The sequence below is a fragment of the Pleurodeles waltl genome, chromosome 4_1, assembly GCF_031143425.1.
Source record: "Pleurodeles waltl isolate 20211129_DDA chromosome 4_1, aPleWal1.hap1.20221129, whole genome shotgun sequence".
NCBI lineage: Eukaryota > Metazoa > Chordata > Amphibia > Caudata > Salamandridae > Pleurodeles > Pleurodeles waltl.
In genome coordinates this window covers 590,459,428-590,481,434 of record NC_090442.1, presented here as the reverse complement: position 1 = coordinate 590,481,434, position 22,007 = coordinate 590,459,428, and the positions used below count along the sequence as shown (strand labels likewise).

The 22,007-nt window shown below is 42.7% G+C and overlaps 1 protein-coding gene across 1 annotated transcript in view; it reads left to right on the top strand.

The window, feature by feature from the left end:
- Positions 1-22,007, top strand: part of IGF1 (insulin like growth factor 1) — a 475,789-nt gene that overhangs the window by 369,912 nt on the left and 83,870 nt on the right. Inside the window, exon 3 of the mRNA XM_069228984.1 lies at positions 4,716-4,897. Within this exon, the coding sequence (XP_069085085.1) occupies positions 4,716-4,897 (182 nt within the window). The remainder of the gene's footprint in view (positions 1-4,715; positions 4,898-22,007) is intronic.

The following is a 22,007-nucleotide window of genomic DNA, read 5'->3' as shown; positions in this document are numbered from 1 at the left end:
TCATTAAGCCCTACCCTTCTTAATGTTTTCATACCTCCTCTGGCCTCTGTAGTAGAGCCTTTAATGTGTAAACTCATTTCATACATTGAAGATACCCAGTTGCGCCTTGCCTTTGACGGTTCCCATGCCTCAATTGCAGCATCTTTTGACAGACCGCATGCAAGCCATTTTTTAATGGATGCAAGGTAGCCAACTCAAATGCAACATGGAGAAGACAGAAATGTTTCCATTTGGATCACATGTGTCAAACTGGTGAGAAGATATCTGGCCCCCTGCATTGCTGGCCCTGCTCCCTCCTTCTCTGGTGTTTAAAAACTTAGGGCTGGAGCTGGACACTGCTCTATCCATATGAGAGCAGATCTCTGCTGTGGTGGGCCAATGCTTTACAATGCTCCGTACTCTGAAGAAATTCCATCAACTCTTCCCTCTGGAGTCAAGGAAATTTGTGATGCATGCGCTAATCACTTTGCGCTATAATTATGCTAAAACTCTACTTAGGAAATGCTGAGGCTCTGGTGAACCACCTGCAGGTAGTCCAAAATGCTATGGTCAGGCTTCTCTTGCATTTGCCTAGGCGTTCTTCAATCTCACCGGCCTTTAGAGTCCTCCATTGCCTGCCTGTCAGGACACAGATCTTATTTGAAGCCCTGGTTCTGGTTCATGGAGCAGTGTATCTGTCCATCTCTGGCTATCTTGTGAAGAGGCTTATCCAGTACCTCCCCTCCAGAATGCTGCCTTCTGCCTCTGCTTCGCTTCTGTCTGTCTCGCATTAAAAGCTTATCCGAAGGAGCTGTTAAGTTTTCTATTTTCATGCTGTCAAAGCATGGAATGAGCTTCCATGTAAATTGTGCCATACCCCCTTGCGCCCAAATCCTGCAGAAAACTCAAAGTGTGGCTCTTCTCTGTTGGGCAGTAAAGTCTTGGTTTCTGGGTGCCTAACATGGGTTCCTTTCTCTTGTGCCAAGACACTCCTCGGAGTCGCTGCACACAAATCACTCATTCATTCACTCATTCCTTCTGCTGTAGAAAGTCTTGACCCCCTCCCCCAAGTGTTATTCATGAGGTCCTGGGACACTTTACTGTTTCATAGTGCACTCCTCCTAACATTCTGAGAAATCTGGGACTTAGAAATGTTTTGGCTCCAAAGACCTCCGGGGGACTGGGACAAACCTGCCAAGTCAACAGCATTGCTGCTGGACTGAAGATTCAGGTTTCTCCCATTTGAACTTTTCTGCAGCAGCAAATCAGTTTCAGAAGGACCTTGAAGAGAAGATTCCAGGCCTTCTGGAGCCCTCTTCCACTAAAACTTGCAACCTTGCCACACTGGAGAAATTCAAACTCCAAAAAGTGATTAAGGCCAATCGTAGAAAACCTGACAAGGTGATAGTGCCAAAAATATCTGGCTGGTGCGAAGACGTCCCTAGGTGTAAATTTTGAATTTTCTCTATGGTGCTTTTCCCACCTACACCAGGGGTTTCACCTGGACCTCATCCAATGCCTATCTGATGTTGTGGAACACTCCTCAGGATACAGGCTGCTCTTTTTCCGCACTGAAGGAGTTTGACTTCCAGAAAAATGACTGGGGGCCTGATTTAGATATTGGTGGATGAGTTACTCTGTCACAACGCTGATGAATATCCTTTCCCCCAAAATCTAAATCCCATAGAATATAATGGGATTTAAATTTTTTGCGGACGGGATATCCATCACCATTGTGACTGAGCAACTTGTCTGCCAATATGTAAATCAGGCTCTTAGCCCAAAGGTAAAGCCTCTGACTGCATCAAACTTGGTTGATGTATCTGACTCGGCCTCACATCAACCTTGTCTTGGTCTACAGTAATCATTTGGCTGCGATTGGCACTTAATGCTTTATGGCATTATTTTCATTTAAAATAAATTTTTTATCCTGTTTCTGGTTCCCTTTATTGGATTTTTATCATTTTGGTGCCATTTTCTTCATTAAATTATTCTCTATTTTTAAAAATTGGAGTGCGATTTTTATTGTGTTGTGTTTTTGGCTTTTTAACTATTTTGGCCCTTCTATATGTTTTACACCTTTTCTTAAGTTAAACCTGTCTGCTTTCTGCCATACCTACTACAGGCTGACCTCAGGTTTAAATTACTGAAGCCTTTACTGGACCCAACATGAGAGTGACATTATTACGTGTGGTGGACTCCCACAAACCCAACTAATAATTCATTTTTTCACAGATATCTTTTCAGACATTAAATCCAGATGCCAAATAGATCTCTCGGCTGTCCAAGTCTTCCTTCATCCTCTGTGGTTGGAGAAAGACAGAGGCAGCTAACAACTATCTAAGCCTTTCATTGCCATCTGGGGGCTCGAAGCCTTCTGAGAAGATCAGACCGACAGGATATCTATCAGGCGATAGAGTAGGTGAAGGACTATTGGAACAAATGCCTACTGCCTGGACAGACTGAGTGGAAAAGGTGGCTAAAGATTTTTCCTTAGCTCTTTAACAAGGTTGTGGAGAGGGCAAGTAAGTAGTCAGGGGCTTTGTGGGGGCTGTTGCTTCAAAGATTGCACTGCCCAACAACAAGATCATGCCAGGTGGTGTTCTACAAAGCCAGCTGGTCCCTGTCAAGCAAGGGAGAGGAAAAGAGAGAAGCTCTTATTTTTCAAGCCATCACCAGATATCATATTATGACCAGGGAATGAGGGATGCATGATTCCTGGATTTTTTTCAAGAACACTTAATAACCCCTTTAGCCTAGATTTGCTTGACTCGTAAGACTATTACTTTTTGCTGATCCAATATGAAAGAGGGAAAGAAAATTCTGCATATGCTTCCATCCGCAAGGGCACAATTTAAAACTGATGGTCCATGACCTATGAAATAGCTAATGTGAGAAAAAACATATCTGCTAATCTTTATGTTCAAACTATTATTTCATGAAACGTGGACCAGAATTACTAAGTCATCCTAAATGTGTGTTTTAAAGCTAAGTTTAACTCAAATATAACTTCAGACTGAATATCGTACACATCCTCAAATAAATACAAAAATAAATATAAAGATAAAAGCCTTATAATATATTAGCATACACATGCCTTACGGTATGCGAAAAGCGCCTCCACTTTCGGTCAGACTGCATCTGATTGTCGGGGTGCTAATTTGCACTGAGGTGCGATTTAGAATCCCGGCCTAGATGTGCTGAGACTTGCACATGCACTCTTGGGCCTTTTTAATGGTAAGTAAATTGACACAGTGATTTGAATCACTTTGCACCACCTTACGGTGCTCAAGTGACCATGCAAGAAGTTAGCAAATAACCCCTCCTGTTTTATGTAGGAAGTATGTGTTATGGTGCCCTATTCTGTTTGCAGTAGGATGTTCTATGTGTAGCTGTTAAAGTCAGTGTTATTATCTTCTGTATGTAGACTGAGGGCCTGATTTAGATCTTGGCAGATGGAATACTCAGTCACAAACATGACGGATATCCTGTCCGTCGTATAATGATATCCATAGGATATAATGGGATCATAATACAGCGGACAGGATATCCATCACTTTTGGGACTAAATATTCCCCTGCACCAAGATCTAAATCAGGCCCTCAGTCTTAACGTTGATTTTTCCTAATGCTCTTTAAAAGGAGTGGAATACCATACTTCCTATTGCATGGGTGTGCTGTATTGTCCCATTCCATTCTGCAACACTCGGTGCTGTTTAGCATCAGAAAGAAATCAATGTTTGTGGTCTGGCTACATTTTATCAATGTTCCCAAAATACAAATGTAATTTAGCAGTTGCTAAATTTTAGTGAAAAGAAAAAGAAATGGAACAAAATAACACACTTAAACAAAATACAATATGTTGCACGTTGGTGGAAATTAGCACAAACGTCATGCAATTCAGTCCTTGGTGTTACATCAACAGGTATGCATAAAGATTAGTTCCATGAAAGATCCACATTCCTAACTAAAATACAAATATTTTTCGACAATATAACTCAACCAGGGCTTTTATTCGCAAGGAACAGCTCACATATTAAGAACCTATATTGTTATATTTGTCCCTCATAAATTGTATTTAGCATTTGATCATTGCAGCATTTTATACTAAGATGTACTTAGTGGTCTTGTGTTTTTTCTTGGCTTCAAGTCCATGCAGTGACTGATATAGGAATAGACAGTGCTTAATTTGTAAATAAAAACGTGCGGTGCCTAAAGCCCTCCTCTTAAACATGCGGCTGCTGCAATTAAATTATAGAATACGGAATACTGAGGCAGCGTAATCCTGAAGCCATTTTGCGCCTCTTCAATCCATGTACAGCCCTTTCCCTGCCCCTTCAGCTCACTCTTGCAGCTTTGTGCTTTCTCCCTGTGTGACGCTTTTTAGTTTTTTCTCTTCTTCCATCTTTCCCATATGTGTCTTTTGCTCGCAGTAAATGCTTGAGGCACAAAAATAAGTGCCAGCCCTCAAAAATAAGTGCCGGGGCTCAGCACCGGAAACAACAAGCACAAATTAAGCTCTGGGAATAGAGTTACAAAAATGCCATGTACAAACTGCCATTGAGAACAAGTGTTTTCAGACTAAGTTTTACTATCGTCTTTTCATTCCCGTATTTCCCATAGATTTGCTGCTGGTAAATCGCATCTATGCACCATGACTTTTATATTGAATGTGGGCAATAAAATACAGGCTGCACTTTGTGTTAACTAAAACTGGCCGAATTCTGTTCTGTGCAGGTAAAGCGACAGGATATGGCTCGAACAACCGACGGACAAGCCACCGAGGAATCGTCGATGAGTGCTGCTTCCGGATCTGTGACCTGCGGAGGCTGGAGATGTACTGTGCCCCAGACAAGCCTGCAAAGTCTGCACGCTCTGTACGCGCCCAGCGCCACACCGATATGCCAAAAGCACAAAAGGTACTGTAGGGACAGTCGACGCGAACAACCGTATTTGCTGTGCGGCACAGCTTCTGTGGGCTCAAAGTGTCAAGCATTAAAGGGGAGAGACGCTTGGTTTACAACAGATCCTGTTATTTCTCACTATTACCGCTTTGCCGCCAGGATTTCCAACACAATATCTATCGCAATCTGCCTCATTTTTACAACTTTTTTTTATTGTTTAACAGCGTCCTCTTTTATGAACAGGTTTAGAAACTGAAAAAGAAAATAACCTTAAAGCAGAAATAGATGTGCAGACTGAAGATTCATTACAGAAGTACTAATGCAAAGCAAATCAGTGCTTTTTCTTGCGATTGGAAATTGTAACGAAAATATTTACTTTGTATATTGCTGATATCACTGATCTGAGCACAGGCTGTAATTTGTAGTTATCTGTGATGTAATTCCCTGCTTCACTTTACACCCAACAGATGATTATTATCTCGAAGTAAACTTCCACGTGAGATCTTTGGCACTGAGCTATGCCAGGGCAGACTACTTTAGGAAAACTCCAACCTTCTTACATTTTGAGTAGGCTCATGGTTTGCAGAGATTCCTTATTTTTCAAAGGTTTATGTGAAATAATATTTCACTTGGATCCTGGTGCGGGTGTCCTACTCCTAATTCCAGTGACCTCTGACCACCTCTTCCCTTTCATCGATTTCTACTGTTCTGCTTTCTCATTTTACAATAAACTCCAACCTTCTTACACTTTGAGTAGGTTCATGGTTTGCAGAGATTCCTTATTTTTCAAAGGTTTATGTGAAAGAATATTTCACTTGGATCCTAGTGCGGGTGTCCTACTCCTAATTCCGATGACCTCTGACTACCTCTTCCCTTTCATCAATTTCTACTGTTCTGCTTTCTCATTTTACAATCCTGACACCATGTACCTAACTGCAGTGCCTACTAGGTGATCCAGAGGTCTCTTGGCTCTACAGCTACAGACTACTGGCTCCACTTGCATCGCCTCAGACTCCTGGCTCTACTGCCGGGCTTCAGTGACTCCTGTTTCCACTGAGTTCAGTCTAACTCCACTTAATTGGTCCAGATCACTCCATTGACTGTTGATTTGACTCTTGGAACTCCACTAATGTCTGGCTCTACTTTCCTCACTCAACACTCCACATAGTCCCAACTCCAAACTCCTGATTCCTAGATCCAATCATGTCTGATAGCACTAGTTCCTACCCCTGCTCTCCTGGCTACACAGATTCCTTACTCTTCTGGCTTCTGAATGCACTCTACTGGCACCACCATGAACAGCCGTGGTTACACTTAAACTGGACTCTAGTGACATCTCACTTTAGTTTCTACTCACTTCAGCACTAACTAATAAATTCATTGATATCAGCACCCATTCATGCCTCCACTGACCACTAACTCCATTGCCTCCTTTTCCAACTTATTACTCACTCACTGATTCTGCTGACTCTAGTCTCAATTCCTTGGTCAGTAAACATTACACAAATTAAAATTGTAATTATTTCTAATGCATATTCAGAGTTTCATAATTTAATATATTGTCAAATCTGATCATACTAGCACACACACAGGGACCAACCAACCAAGCATTTAGCACATCCATATTTAACTTAGGTGCACAAGTGTTTGCTTTTTATTCCCAAATATTAGTCACATTCTTAAAGATCAGTAGAATTTTACAGCAGCAAAGTGAATTTATTAATGCTGAAATCTGCCACGATGACAGAGAATGTCATATTAGCAAATATGTCAGTCAGGGGTTCCAGGGTGGGTCGACTTGTAAGAGGTTGAGAATGTCCACAAAAATGTAAATTTGCTGTTTTTCACCAACAATTTGCAGCTGGTTTCTCATCAAGAACAAATCCATGCATACTTCTAGTAAGATCAGGAGTAAGTGTATATCCAAGATTAGAATCCCCAAACATAATGGGATGTAGGGAGATTCGTATCATCCACATTTCTTATTAGAGAGACAAACACACGTTAGTGCATTTTGCCATATTGCTTTAAAACCTATTTGTGGTATTTTCCACCTGGTGGAAAGTCTGCATGCACAGTTTTTAAATATAATATTATTCCTGAAAAACAACTGTCGTAGTTTTCCAGCAATACCCCTGGAATTCTTTGAGAATTATGTAAACGTTTGAGATTTGTTGCAAATATAGGAGTAATACTCTCTTATCTGTATTAGTGCCAATATTTTCAGTGTTCATCTTTTCTGTCTCACTACCCTTCCCGGTTTCATTGCCCACTTTCTTTCCTTACAGCATTATATGCTTTCTCTCTCTGCAAATGTGGTTTCAACACTTCAACGTTTCTTGAAATGGCTGTATGTCAGAATATAGTTAGAACAATATCAATATTTAGCACACAGGTTCGATCAGACAATGTTTTGGTTATGAATTTCTGGTTCCGAACCTCTAAAGCCCAAGCATCACAGTTTTGCTTGCACAAACCTATGTTTATATTTTATAGAGAGATTTAGATGTGCTCTTGATTTATAACGATGAAAAATTCAAATTTTGCTTCGAGGGCACAATTCTAGTAATTGTTTGTTTATAGTTTCTGTTGAAAGCCAGTAGTGTGAATACCAGATTCCAAATCCAGTTACTCACACTTACTAGGAACAGCATTGGGAAACAAAGTTGGTTTCCAATGTTCTGACATTGCAGGGGACTCTGGATGTACTGACAGGGCTCTCAGAAGGTTTTGTCAGCGTAATGCTCATGGTAGGGCACTTTTCTTTTCAACTCAGGTGAGGTGGTAAATGCAGAGGATGATGGGGTTTGGTGGCAGGAGGCAAAGTATTCTTTTTTTTATACTTGTGCGGCGGCAGGAAATTAATTGGTGAGACAGTCATATGAGTGCTTAACAGAACATCAGTTTTTTTTTTTAAATTTGTGTGGTGAAGGTGAGAATAATGCGGAGTCTGGTGTTGGAGAGTATCAGGAGAGCAGGTTTAATATCGGGCAGGTATGTGAGGTGATGTTATGCATGGTTCCACTGTGGGTAATCCTTCCTGGACAACTGATGATAGCAGTGAGAGATGAATGGCTATTCTTCACATGAAGAATGATTCATCACATGAATTTATAGGTTGACACTTGTGAATAAAGAGATGTCTTTTACCTCAGAGTTCTAAAGTGACATCATTAATAACTCAAGCTTCACTCTTGTTGTTTATTAGATGCCCCTCAGAACCTGGTGGTGAAAAACATCCCAATTATTCATAGTTAGTTTCTATAATAATTTATGTTATATTTGGTTTCCTAAATGGTGTTTGCCTTCATGATCCAGAAGAGCAGTTTTGTCATCTTGAAATGCAATGTATTCACTGCAAATATGAATGATGACCATTCTGGTCTGAGTACAAGAAAACAGTCTTCTCATCAGCAGAGGTCACTCTTTAGGTGTGTGTCTTCACTGCTGCGTAAAAATATTTCACTTCTAAAATTCGCTGCCCACAATGAGAAGCAGTTGAATGAGATCAAAGCCCCAAGCTTTATAAGTGAAGAACTCGGACATTCCAACAATGGCAGTTATTACACACTTGTTACCTCGAAATAAAGATGTTTGCCCCCTTAAAATGCAACATGCTAAAGTACTAACCCAGCAAAAGCATTGCATGCATGAGCCCAGTCTGCTGGGTGTTACCACCTCACCTTTGGGCACTAAAAGCCACAGTTGGGCAGGAACATTACTTTTGTACACAGTGAAATCCTGACCTAGATATGGAATTAACCATAGTTTGAAAGGTTGATGCTATATCTCTCATTTAGCATGCTACAGAATTCCACCCACAAAGTGATACGCAAACATACATTATACACAAAAAAAAGTCCTTTATTATTTATTTGAAAGTGGGTATCTAGTTGAAAGAGGTATGCATCCTGTTCAAGCAGGAAACACAATCCTAGTCAGGGTAAGTCCCAAACATACTCCAAATTAACCTGTGCTCACCCTCTGGTAGCTTGGCACAGAGCAGTCAAGCTTAACGTAAGAGGCAATGTATAAAGTATTTGTGCAACACTTCAAACAGTAGAACAGTGGAAACACCACATTAAAAGATACCACACCTGGTTAGAAAAATAGATCTTAATTTAATAAATAAAACAAGACTAAATCCAGTAAGTAGAACTTGAGTTATGAATTTTTAAAGAATAAACTGTAGAAAAGCTCTTAGAAGCAAAAAACACCAATCGAGGATATCTAGTTGTGCCCGACCAGGACAAAGTCGAGAGTTGAGGCCAATCACGATGGAGCGTGGACCAGATAAAAGGACCCACTTAGGCCAGCTGAACAAAAGTACCTTTTTCCTGGTTGCATCGAGGAAGATGACGGGTGCATCCAAGACAATGTGTTTCTTTCGATCCTACAACAGAAAGAGATGCATCGGTTTCTCCATGCAAAGTCGGCAGTGTGTCATTCTGAGAGTGATGCACTGGTCCCAACTGTGATGCATTGGTTCTGTGCCTCTAGCAGAGGATGCATTGATTCCTAGGGGAATTTGCTGGTTCCGAAGGCGAAGTGTCCGGCCTGCTCCATGCAACGACAAGAATGCACCATTTCTGATACAGGCAAAAGGCAGAGATGCGCTAGATCTGATACACACAACGGCAGAGATGCACCGGTTCCGATGCGGATTCATGTGGTGGCTGAAGAAGCACTCCAGGCCTCATTCCTAAGGCTGCCACCACTTGACAGGGCAGACTCACAGCTGGGAGAGGCAAGGTGCAAATACAGATAAGTTGGAACTCTTTAATGCCCCTGAGACTTCAGAAAACAGTAGACAAGTCAGCTTGTCCTTGGAGTCACTCAGGCTTCTGGGATGGAGAGATGCAGGTGCAGTCCTTCTCACTCCCAGGCAAAAGGTAGCAGGTCAGCATAGGAAAGCAGGAGTCCAGCATAGTAGCAGTCCAACAGAGTGATAATCCTTCCAGCAGGACAGCAGTTCTTCCTCATGGCAGAGTATCCACAGGTCCAGTAGTGCACTGAAGTTGTGGTGTTAGAGGTCCATTACTTATACCTAGTTGAGCTTTTGAAGTGGGATATACTTCAAAGAAAGGTCTTTGAAGTGCACAGATTTCCTCCCTTCCTGCCCTGGCTCTAGACTCACTAGATGGGGTTATGCAGCCCTCTGTCTGAGGACAGGCCACAGCCTACTCAGGTGTAAGTGTGAAGTTATGCCCAACTCTTCCCTCCCATCCTGCCCAGGATGGCCCATCATGATGTGGATGTCCCACCAAGTCACACCTATGCTCCCTTTGTGTGTGGTTGTCTAGCGGGAATGCACAAATCCCAGCTGTCACCCACCGCAGATGTGTATTCAGAGACAGGCATCAGGCAAAAATGGCTAAAACAAGAAAATGTCAAGGCTGACAGCAAGGATGGGCCAATATAAATAAAAAAGAGACGTGAGCCAATGCTGACAATGCTTGCAATATATTTTCATTCACAAATATAAGTGGAGATGCAAATAAATTAACACTCCCACATTTTAATTATGTAATCTTCAAATAGTTCAATCAAATATAATCTCTGTGTCACATACAGAAAGACATCCAACGTACAAAAACTCAAAATAATCAATTGGCACAACGTGAAATATACTAGATACACATCACTCACATACATGAAATGACAAATATTAATAAAATCTTGAATTTTGGTTCTGAGACATTTTTTTAAGAAAAAAGGAGCTGATGTCATTTACAGTTCATTAGCAGCCTCACCCAGAGATGCAAAAACCAATGTGGTCAATATAAGGGTAATGTCTCTTGTAGGCCATTAATTCCAGTTCTCCGTATATGCCCATTCCACTTTAATTTGCGCTCCCCAAACATCTAACTGGTTTTCTTCAGGACACATAACCCATGGATATCTCTACAAAAAGAAAAAGTAAAAACAACCTATAATTCTCTCATAATCTGATACAAGTGCCCTAAAACTACCATGCAGTGCCGTTGCTCCTTCTATATATTACCTCATATTCTGACACACAGGAAAGAAAGGCCATCAACCGGACACTTCTACTAGCAAAGGGGAAACCTTCCCTATTTTCAATAAGGTCTACAAGGCTGATCCTTCAAAAAATCTGATAAGAAACCACAACTAATGCTGTTGACAATTATCGGCACAGGTACCCAACCACTCACGGAGCTAAACCCAATGAAAAACATCGACTAGGACTATTGAGTGTCCAAAAACGCTGAAAATAAACATGCTGCTGCACATCATCAGATCAGACAAACAGCAGTAGTCACAAATTCAAATTACTGATTCACTCAAATCCACACAGAAAAAAACATAAACGAACACTGAGGCTAATTGAAATGTCAGCGGCCACAAAGTTGCAATGTCTGTTTGATGAACACAACGTAAAACATTGTTGTAACTGACTAACAGATGCACAAGGCTTCTGACCAGGGAAAGTTCAAAAGATTAGAATTCTTACTTAGCGTTTGTGGACACTCAATAGTAACACATCTTTCAAAGATGTTGGTTCAATATAGAAAAGAAGGCCAAGTGCAAATCAGTGCTTTTGGCGCATATGAACAGTATGAAAATAAACAAAGCAACCCTGACAACAGATGAAAACTATTAAGGAGCACAGGAGGCTGCACTAACTATGGCGTTCAGAACGTCGGGATCATGAGGGGGCAAGAGGTTCCCAATGTCACTCAGAATCCACAACAACAGGATTTAAGTAAAAAAAATATATTTGTATTACTATTTTATTTCTAGTGGTTAGTTATATATATTCATTTAGACTTGAAGACTGATCTAGAAATACTTCAGTTTTAGAGAAAACGTAGAAAAAGCTATTGTGAAGACAGTAGGGTATTAATTATCAATGTTTTTTCCACTGAATGGTAAAAATCATGATTACCAGCAACACTATGTAACTAGTGGATTATAAATATACCTGTTTAATTTTTGCAAAGTAAAATATTTGAAAAGAAGGAAAGCCATGTTTTCCATGGCTAAAAGCAACAGTCAAATGTGTTTTGGAAACATTGTAAATTGAAAGCCCATTACATTAAGAAACAAAGTAGTGCTGAGAAGGTAATTTAGTAACAAGTACTTTAAAAAATAAATGGATATTATTAACGCTATATTTAACGTTGATGTAGGATATAGTGCCTGATACAGAACTGAGTTGCTGCATCCTTCAAAGGCTACCCCAATCTCTGATAACATTGTCTAACAGAGCCCCTGGGATGGTCTAGATGCAGGCAGGGAACTATTCTGGTGTAGACAGATTGTACCAACTTAGTCCAGTTGCATTTCACTGCTGAAATACCAGTGAAGTGCCATCCGCAGGGGATAGGCAAGGAAGCGGGCACACTTCTGTGAGCCCCTGACATGCACAAAGTGACACATGCAGACTGTCCCCGTAGGTGCTCCCCATCAGATGTCCAGGGTCCAGGATCCTACACTGGGGAGCTGTGGAACTTATCAGAAGTAGGCAGGAGTCAAATATAAGACAGAAGAGGCACAAACAATCAATCACTGCAAGCAAGGCAGACTATACATGAGGTGAGCTGTGACAGGTGTCTAGCCTTGGCACCTCTTGTGGATTCAGGAAAGGAGACAGTTCGCCTTGCAGAGATATTCACATGTGCTAGACATACCTAATTGATGGGTACGTAGTAATTCTCTGGACACATATCAGATTATCTGAGGCTAAAGAACAAATAGGAGTCCCTGGATTAATATTCTATCTGCAAAAGCATCTCACACATACCTGAATGGTATAACAACCTGGGCCTCCATAGGACTGTGCAATACTGCACTGGAGAAGAGAGGCTTGTACCTGCACACAACTTCCAGTGTCCTCACATATGCACATTAGGTAAACCTGATTGTAGAGACTTAACATACAGCCTGTTTTGCTGACCTACCTTTTACAACTGTAAACAGCATTCACAAGTGAGAGAGAGAAAACTGTTGCCACCAGACATATGAGTCAGTCATCTTGAAATCTGCAACTATTGATATAGCAGTAGGAATAAAATATCCACGAAGCATATTACAAATAAACATTAGAAGAAGGACTATGCGGCACAACAGAAATCCACGGAGCCCAGGGAAACGGATACCATGGAAATCATGAAAGGCTTCTTAAGGCAATTCCTCTCCAAAATAAAGTCAGGTATCTCCACCATCATGTTTGAAAGAGCTGAAAGGTGATACCAATACACTAGGGACATGGACAGATTAACTGAATAATAGGACTGTTTATAACAGATCTGAGGAATAACATTATGGGTCTCATTACAATTTCGGTGGACGGTTTAAGCCATCTGCCGAAATTCCTATGGGGAGGTTGCCGCCAATGTGGCTACCTCCCCGCCGAGCCCATTACGAGTTTCCTGCAAGGTCGCCAGGCAGAAACCTGAGTTTCCGCCCACCGGCTTAGCAGGAAACACTCTACAGCATTGTCTCTGGCTCTTAACGGAGCCAGCAGCAATGCTGTAGAGCGAAGGGTGCACAACAGTGAACATTGCGATGGTGCTGGCCAGGTGGGGGCCCTGCACTGCCCATGCCAAGTGCATGGGCACCTCTAGGGCACCCTGCACCAGTTCTGAACCAGCCTTTTCATGGTGGTTCTACCGCAATGAAATAGCTGGTGGAGAACTAAGTCGTAATCCCCAGGGCAGTGCTGCCCTGGCGGATTAGGACCCCCACGTCCGCCAGTCCACCGGGACGACTAATCCTGGCAATGCTGGCGGTCCAACTGCGGCAGGACCACTGTGGTCGTAATATGGCACTCAGAGCACTGCATTGGCAGCGGTCCGACCTCCATCCACAAACCTGACGGTCATGAGACTGCCAGGTTCGTAATGAGGGTGTATGTGTGGAATAGGGTACTGTCACAAGAACAGAATGAAGAGCTCTACATTACCCAAGATGATTTGGAAAATGTATCCTGCAAGAAACACCTGCACATGCATGTAATCCCTCAAGGAACAGAAGTGCAAGACATATAGACTTCCATACAGGAACAACTCCATTCAGTTTTGGGGGACGAGAGATTCCTTCCATACTACTTGACCACCCACAATGAACTGGAATTGGACAGCAAGAACACCTCAGGACATACTCAAGACATTACACTCTTTGCATGAGGAAGAGGTACTGATTTCCCTGGCACATACATTCCTGGTTCTTACTCATCAATGACACAATTTCCAACTTTATTAAGACCTTTCTTACCCATCAATAAGAATATAAAATGACTTCAAAGAAATAACAGAATTTCTTGTTCCCATGAGATGCTGTACCAATGTGGATACCCGTTCTGTATCAACTATGGGAAATAATCCTGGTCTGCCTGAAAATGTTGAACCTAGAGAGATGCTCCTAACTGGATTAGTGGTAAAACCGGGAGGAGGAAAATGACAGAGAACTATGGAAGTGCTGAAACCCCACACAAGAAGAACCTCCTATGTCAATGTATTTTATCATTTACAAAGCAACAATGAATCAATCAATAAATAAAAAATGCCATGGAACACAGAAACTCCTCAATGTCCATCAAGCTGTATGATTAAAAAAACGGAGGGACTTAACATGACCGTAAAATTGTTAGAATGGTCTACTTTGGGATCCAGCATTGAATATAAGGGACAGGGGAGCTAGGTGGTCAGGTGCTGACTGTCACTGTTCTGGGAAAGGTGATCTAGATAGGAGAGGGAAATCCCAAGTTTAATTTCTTACTTCACAGTTTAAATTGGGTATGTGTGTGGTATTTGTTAGTTGAGGACTATCCAGCGACACAGAAAATGGCTTGCAAATACTGCCCTCAAGCACTTATACCCCAATGAGGAGGTAATGGTAATAGGGCCATGACTCTATATTTAGTTTCCACACCAAATGATTAAACGCAGCTGCTAAACATTTAGCAGTACTGCATGTGCACCAAAAACTAAATGTGGCATGCCTCATTCAGGAGATTCACCTCCTTAAAATGCATTGGTTTTGGCTCTAATCACAATGCTTCCCTTTAGGAAATTGGGTTACCTGTAGAGGGGGGTTGAACCCCCACATAAGCAGCAACCACAACTACTGTCAGAGTGAAGTCACAAGCAACTCCAAATTAACCTGTGCATAACCCTCTGGTAGCTTGGCACAAAGCAGTCAGGCTTAACTTAGAGGCAATGTGTTTATGCAGCACTACAACTAGTACTAAAGTGAGAACACAAAGCAAGAAAAAATCCCACACCAACTCAAAAAATTAGAGTAAAATTTAATAAATTATTTGTAACCAAAATGACCAAAATCCAGTCAGTAGAACTGGAGGTCTGACATTTTAAAGATTTAAGTGAAAATAGTGCCTAGAAGCACAAACAACTGTGGTTATCTGGTCGCCCCATACTAGGATAAAATCTCAATTTCAAACTGACTGGAATGAAACGTAGGCTAGATACGGGGACCAAGTTAGGTTGACTGAACAAGTACCTTAAATCTTGGTTTGTGGAGCGTTGCAAGATACCACCTTGAGGATGTGTCACACAGCAGCGGTTCTGATGGGCTGTGGAATGCGATGCAAGGTCCTGCATTGAGGATAAGTCATGCAGTGGCGAATCCAGGGAGCTGCGGTCCTGTGATGCAAGGTCCTGCATCAAAGATGCATCATGCAGCAAGGGTTCAGAGATGTTGCTAGGCTGGGATGTAAGGTCATAGAGCAGCAGTTCTGAAGAGCTGCAACAGTTCAGATGCAGAGCTGCGAGGCATTGCTTCATGTTATTCCAGTTCTGCTTGGACCACAGCTGGGCTGGCAGGGCACCTTCAGGCTCCTTCCAAGGGTTCAGGACTGGTGTGGCACCACTTGGGGAGTAGGACTTATAATAGACAGAGTCTAGGTGCTGGGTCCAAGGTGGTTGGTGTCTTTTCTTTCCTAGAGGCTGTGATCAGGAGCCAAGCCAACAAGCCCTTGGAAACACTCTGGTGGTCCTGAGTTCAAGATGCTGTCCCAGTCTTTTTTACTCAGGCAACAGGGCAGCAGAGCAACAGAGTAATGGGGTAGCAGAGCAGCAGTTGTTCCTGCAGAGAAGTACAGCAGTCCTTCTGAGTCTTCCACAGGTCCGGAGGTATACTGAAGAGCTGGGTGTGAGGGTCCATTATCTATACCTGGTGCCCACTTTGAAGTAGGAGAAGGTTCTGGAGGTTTTCATCCACAGAGGTGCTTGGAATTTCCTGCTCCCTGCCCTTGTCCCAGCTGTTTGTGGGTCACAAAAGGATGGTGCCCAACCATAAGTTAGTGTGCTCAAGCAGAGCATTTGTGATGTGCATGTGTGGTAGGTGACAGCTCCTCCCTCTAATTGAGTCATATATAGCCCATCATCCCAACACCTATTCCTCCTTTGTCTCACAGTCTGGGAGCAATGCATACAGTCCAACCCCCAGCTACACCTAGTCATATGACTGAGGATGCAGGCACCAAATAGTTAGGACAAGAAAATTTCAACTTTCTAAGGGACATTTAAAATCTGCCTTTACCATTGAAGAGGGTTTTAAACTACTATTCTTTAGATACCAAACTCAGCATTCCTACTTACTCCCAATTGAAAGTTAGCACTTATCAAATGTAATAAGGTAACCCAAAGTTATCCTGTGGGAGAGGTAGGCTTTGTAGTTGTGAAAAGCAAATGTAAGAGTTGTTCTTTACCATGGCATGTACACGTTAAAAGTTCATGTTCAACAATTCAAATACATTGCACCCTACCCTCTGGGCAGTTTAGATCCTACACTAGGGATGACTTACATGTATTAAAATGGAAGGTTTAGACCTAAAGAAAGATTGATATTGTCAGGTCTGCAATGGCAGGTCTGAGATTTTTTTAAAGGGCTACTTAAGTGGGTGGCACAATCAGTGCTACAGGCCCCTTAGTAGAATACAATTTACAGGTCCTGGGTACCTGTAGTACAACTATACTAAGGATTTACAAGAAAATTAACTGTGCCAATTGGGTGTAAGCCTGTGCTACCAGGATTAAGGGAGAGAGCACTAGCACTTTAGCATTGGTTAGCAGTGATAAAGCGTGCAGAGTCCTAAAGCCAGCAAACACAAAGACATTAAACCAGGAGGATTGAAGGCAAAAAGTTGGGGGAAAATCATGGATGTCAGCTCCAATATTCATCATTTAATACGTCTCCTCAGGCACATCAAAAAAAGGGGTGATGGCTACCTTACTGGCCTGTCATCACAATGTGGAGTCCTAAGAATAGTCTCAGACCAATCAAGAAGAGTACTCACACGCCATAAATTGGGGATTGACTAGGTTCACTGTAGCCAACATTTATGTGCTAGATGATAATGAGGAGAAGGTGCTAAAATTCATACTGGGAAATAACCTAGTCAAGGGGGAACTGATAGTGGCTGGGATCTCAACCTGGCTATTGACAACATAAAAGATTGCTCCTCAATGAGGGCCAGCCAGTTGAGCTCCAACTTGGGGAGTGAATGGGAGGGGCTGGGACATGTTTGGCCAATATGGGTCTAGTGGTTATTTGAAAGTAACCTTATCCCGCATGCTTCAACTATTCATTCCACGTGGCTTCACACAAATTCTGTACTAGACTAGGGTACTGTTTTATAAGCACTACACATACACACAGGTTGCCTCACACATAGGCCATTTTTCACCCTCAGACCGTGTCCTGATAATGTTGGACATAACACACCATTACAAACATCTGACAGATGGAGAGTGAATTATGTTTTTTTTAAAAGTGAGTCATAGAGACTGGAAAGCCACAAAGAATTATCGTGGGAAAATGACACAGGAAATGTGGGGAACAATATCACTTCTGATGCGCTGAAACCAGTTATATAATATCATATATTATCAAACACAGACAAGCTAAACAAAGAAAGGGTGTAAACCTGGTAGAAACTACAGTTAACACTAAAAAAAAGAAATTACACATAATACCATTAAAATGTGGAAGAAGAATATAGCACTAAGGGTACAAGTGAGGGCCGTTGACATGGAGAAGGCAGAATATATATTTCTCAAAATAAAACAGAAATACTATGATTGTGGTAACAGAGAAGGCAAGCTACTGGCCTTTAGGCTGTGAGCTAAAACCACTGGGAAAAAGATAAAAGGGATAACAAACAACACTCGGCAGCTAGATATGAATGACAGAAGCATTTGCCAGATCTTTAGTGAGTACTAGATAGACATATATGGTGCCAATTGGTAATGGTTCCAAACCACTGAACACTCAACTGCACAATTACCAAAAACCTCTGGTTTAAAAGCAAATTTGCTAAAGTCACTAATGATGAATATCTTGATCCCTAGGGATCACATACCCAAGTGGAACGTTTGGTTCCCCTTCCAGTGGATTGGCACCTCACTGGTGTACCTAGGCATTCTGATCACCCTCACCATCCAACAGGCAAATCGAGCCAACTCCCTTAATAAAAGAAGAAACAGGTCCAATTATGCCACAAGGGAAATCTGTCCTCATTTGCAAAACTAGCTATGTGGAAAATGACACTGCTCCCGAAGTTGATATACTTTTTTCACACAATTGCATTGCAGACCCCATATTTTTACTCAAAAGGCTCTTGAGAATATTAGATGAGTTTATCTAGGTGGAGAAAGCACAGGATAACAAGACATTACACATTGGTGCAAAGGATGAGAGAACTCAGACTACTTTGCCTGCTAAATTATTACCAAGCAATGGAACACCGTTTATGTTGAATTCGAGCAAATTTGCTAAAGTCACTAATAATGAATATCTCGATCGCTATGGATCACATACCCAAGCTGACAGCTTGTTTCCCATTTCAGTAGACCGACACCTCCCTGGAGTACGTAGGCATTCAGAAGACCGTCTCCATCCAACAATCAAATCGAGTCGACTATGCCCCATTAAAAAAAAAAGACGCTCAATTATGCCACAGGCAGAGGGGAGAGGATTATGAGAAAGACTAGGCACCATTCCCGGGGCATTTATCAACCAAATTCCAAACGTCATTTCCCTGAAATACTGCAACTTCTCTGAAAATGTTACACAAACTCCGTGGCCAAGTTTTACACATCACACGTCTATTGACTCTCGGATGCAAAGGGGTATCATGTTTCTCTGCTTCTTTTTCTCTTCTTGAAAGTTGATGTAGTGATTGGGAGGAGGAACCTGAAGTGTTGTTGATACCAGATAAAGTGACATTATTCCTTTACAGTTTACTTTTGTCCTATGTGGAACAAGGAGGAGAAGCTAAGATCTTTTGGCGTGTTTTCCCCTTACCTCCTGTTTTGACTGACAGCTGACCTTCGTTTTTGCTGGCTTTAGGACTCTGTGCACTTTTTCACTGCTGACCAGTGCTAAAGTGCATGTGCTCTATGTCTAAAACATGGTAACATTGGCTTTGCCATGATTGTCATATTTCATTTACGATAAGTCCCCAGTAAAGTGCACTAGGTGTGCCCAGGGCCTGTAAATCAAATGCTAATAGGGGGCCTACAGCACTGATTGTGCCATCCACTACAGTAGCCTTTCAAACATGGCTTAGGCCTGCCACTGCAGAGCCTGTGTGTGCAATTTTAAACTGCAGTCTCGACCTTGCAAGTGTACCCACTTGCCAAGCCCAAACCTTTCTTTTTTATTGCATGTATGACTCCCCTAAGGTAGGCCCTAGCTAGCCCAAGGGCAAGGTGCTGTGTATTTAAAAAGTTGGACATGTACTTTTGAGTTTAACATGGCCAGATAGTGAAAAACATTGGGGTTGCCTTAAAACATCTTTCAAAGGTAATGTCCAATTGGGAAAAGATAGAAATATGGCATTTGGTGTCTATAGACTCACAATTTTAAAATACTTATTTTGGTAAAATTGTTTTTTCGATTGCAGGTCTGAAAATGTCATTTTTAGAAAGCTGACATTTTCTTACTTTAACCATTCTGTACCTTAGCCTGTCTCTGAATACATGTCTGGCTTTAGGTGACAGCTATATCTGTGTATTCTTTCCAGACAGCCACAAACAGGAAGGGCTGGGTGTGACAGGAGATACACCTGCATGCATCTGCATACTGATAGTTTTCCTGGGCAGTGAAAGGGAGAAGTAGTTCACATTTACATCTGAATAGTTTGTGTCCTGCCCTCATTCAAAGGGCTGATTATCATATACCGGTAGTCTGGAGCCAGGGCTAGGTTGAAAGGGATCCTTGTGCACGTTAGAGGATTCTTTTGAAGTTACCCCTACATCAAAGGCCTTTTTGGGTATAAGTACTGGGCCTCTGACACCATATACTTAGAACATGTCTGACTGAGGACATTCTACCAGGAAGAAGGTTCGCTCTGCTGTGTTGGCCTGCTGCCTGCTGTTTCTTGCCTGGGAGTGAGAGGACTCGATCTAACTCTCTACATCTTGCAACCAAAGTTTCTCCAAGGGCCTGACTGAGCTGGCCTCCTGTTTCTGAAGTCGCAAGGATATCCTGCAGATCACCTACATCTTGCTTGCAGCACCTGGGCTCCTCTGCTGTGAGTTCTGCTCTGCCAAGAGGTGACAAATCCAGTCCAGGGCCCCTGGAGGAGAGTGTTATGCTGCCACACAAGAATTGATGCATCAACACTGGCATGTCACTTGGAACTGAAGCATCCTGCTGCAGAAATGACACTTTCCGCCTGCCTGCACTGAAGCTGCAGACCCCGCTCGCCGACTGCATGACGCAACAACCCCAACTTTCAAAGCAGCCCCAACTTGTCCGACACAGCACTGACGCATCAGAATGGGTACTCAACAATGCATCAACGATGTTGCCCGATCAGGGAATGACACATCGCCTGCAAGCCCAACGCATCCCCTCCTTTGGGTCAACACATCATCACCGAGCATCAATGCAACAAAGGTAATGTCAGCAGGTCTGCGTGACTCCTGTACCTGCATCCAACTGAACTCTTGGATTTGCCCTTCCAGATACCCTTTGTTGGAGCTATTGACTTCCAAGCATTGCATTTTGGTTCAATATTTGCAAATTCATTGCTTGACTTATGCATGTTGGATTTTAGTCATTTTGGTCTTATTGGCTATTTATCTAAACTGGTGTGGAGTCCTTTTGTGGTGTTTTCACTGTTACTGTGTATGTCCACAAATACTTTACACATTTAGTTTATCCTGACTGCTCTGTGCCAAGCCACTCGAGGGTGAGCACAGGTAAACATTTATTGCGTTCCTTACTTAACCCTGACTAGGATTATGGTCCCTACTTGGACAGAGTGCAAACCTTCGCCAACTAAAGACCCAATCTCTAACAACTGAAAGTTAAGAATGAGTACAGGACATTATAATTAATCCAACTGTAATAGTGGTTACCAATTTTGAACAATACATATTGTTCACAATCCTAACTTGATTGTGAATGCTGCAATGAGCATAAAAATACACGTTGGAATATTGTGGTACTCAGGCAACAAATGGTTAGTCTTAAAATACTGTGGCCCTCATTCTGACCTTGGCGGTCTTTTCGCAAGACCGCTGAGTTACCGCCGCGGTGAAGACCGCGACCGCGGCGGTGTGCCGCTGTGCGCATTCTGACCGCTGGGAGCGTTCCGCCGGAAAACCGCCAGCAGCCACACTGGCGGTCGGCGGGAAAGTGGAGACTGGTCAACCTCCACCGCCACGCCAGCAGAACACCGCCCACAGAATTACGACCCACATTTCTGTGTGGCGGTCTTCTGTTGGCGGTCTTCTGTTGGCGGTCACGTCCCTATGGCTCCCGTCGCCTCCCGGAGGACCAACGCACAAGGTAAGTTGATCGTCCGTGAGGGGAGGGGGTGGGGGGGTGTTGTGTGATGTGTGCGTGCATGGGGGTGTGCGTGTGAGTGTGTAGAGGGGGTGTGTGAGTGCGTGTATGCGGGCGGGGGGTGCTGCTGTGTCTATGGGTAATGTGTGCTGTTCGGCAGGTGCGCATGTCGGCATGTATGTGTGCGGGTATGTGTCCCCGTTGTGTATGTGTGTGTAGGGGGTGTGTATATGTGCATGTTGGGGGTGTGTGCATGTCGGGGTGCATGTATGTGCATGTCGGGGTGGGGGTGGGGAGGGGGTTCGTACCACCTCTGGGGGGTGGCAGGGGGGTGGAGGGT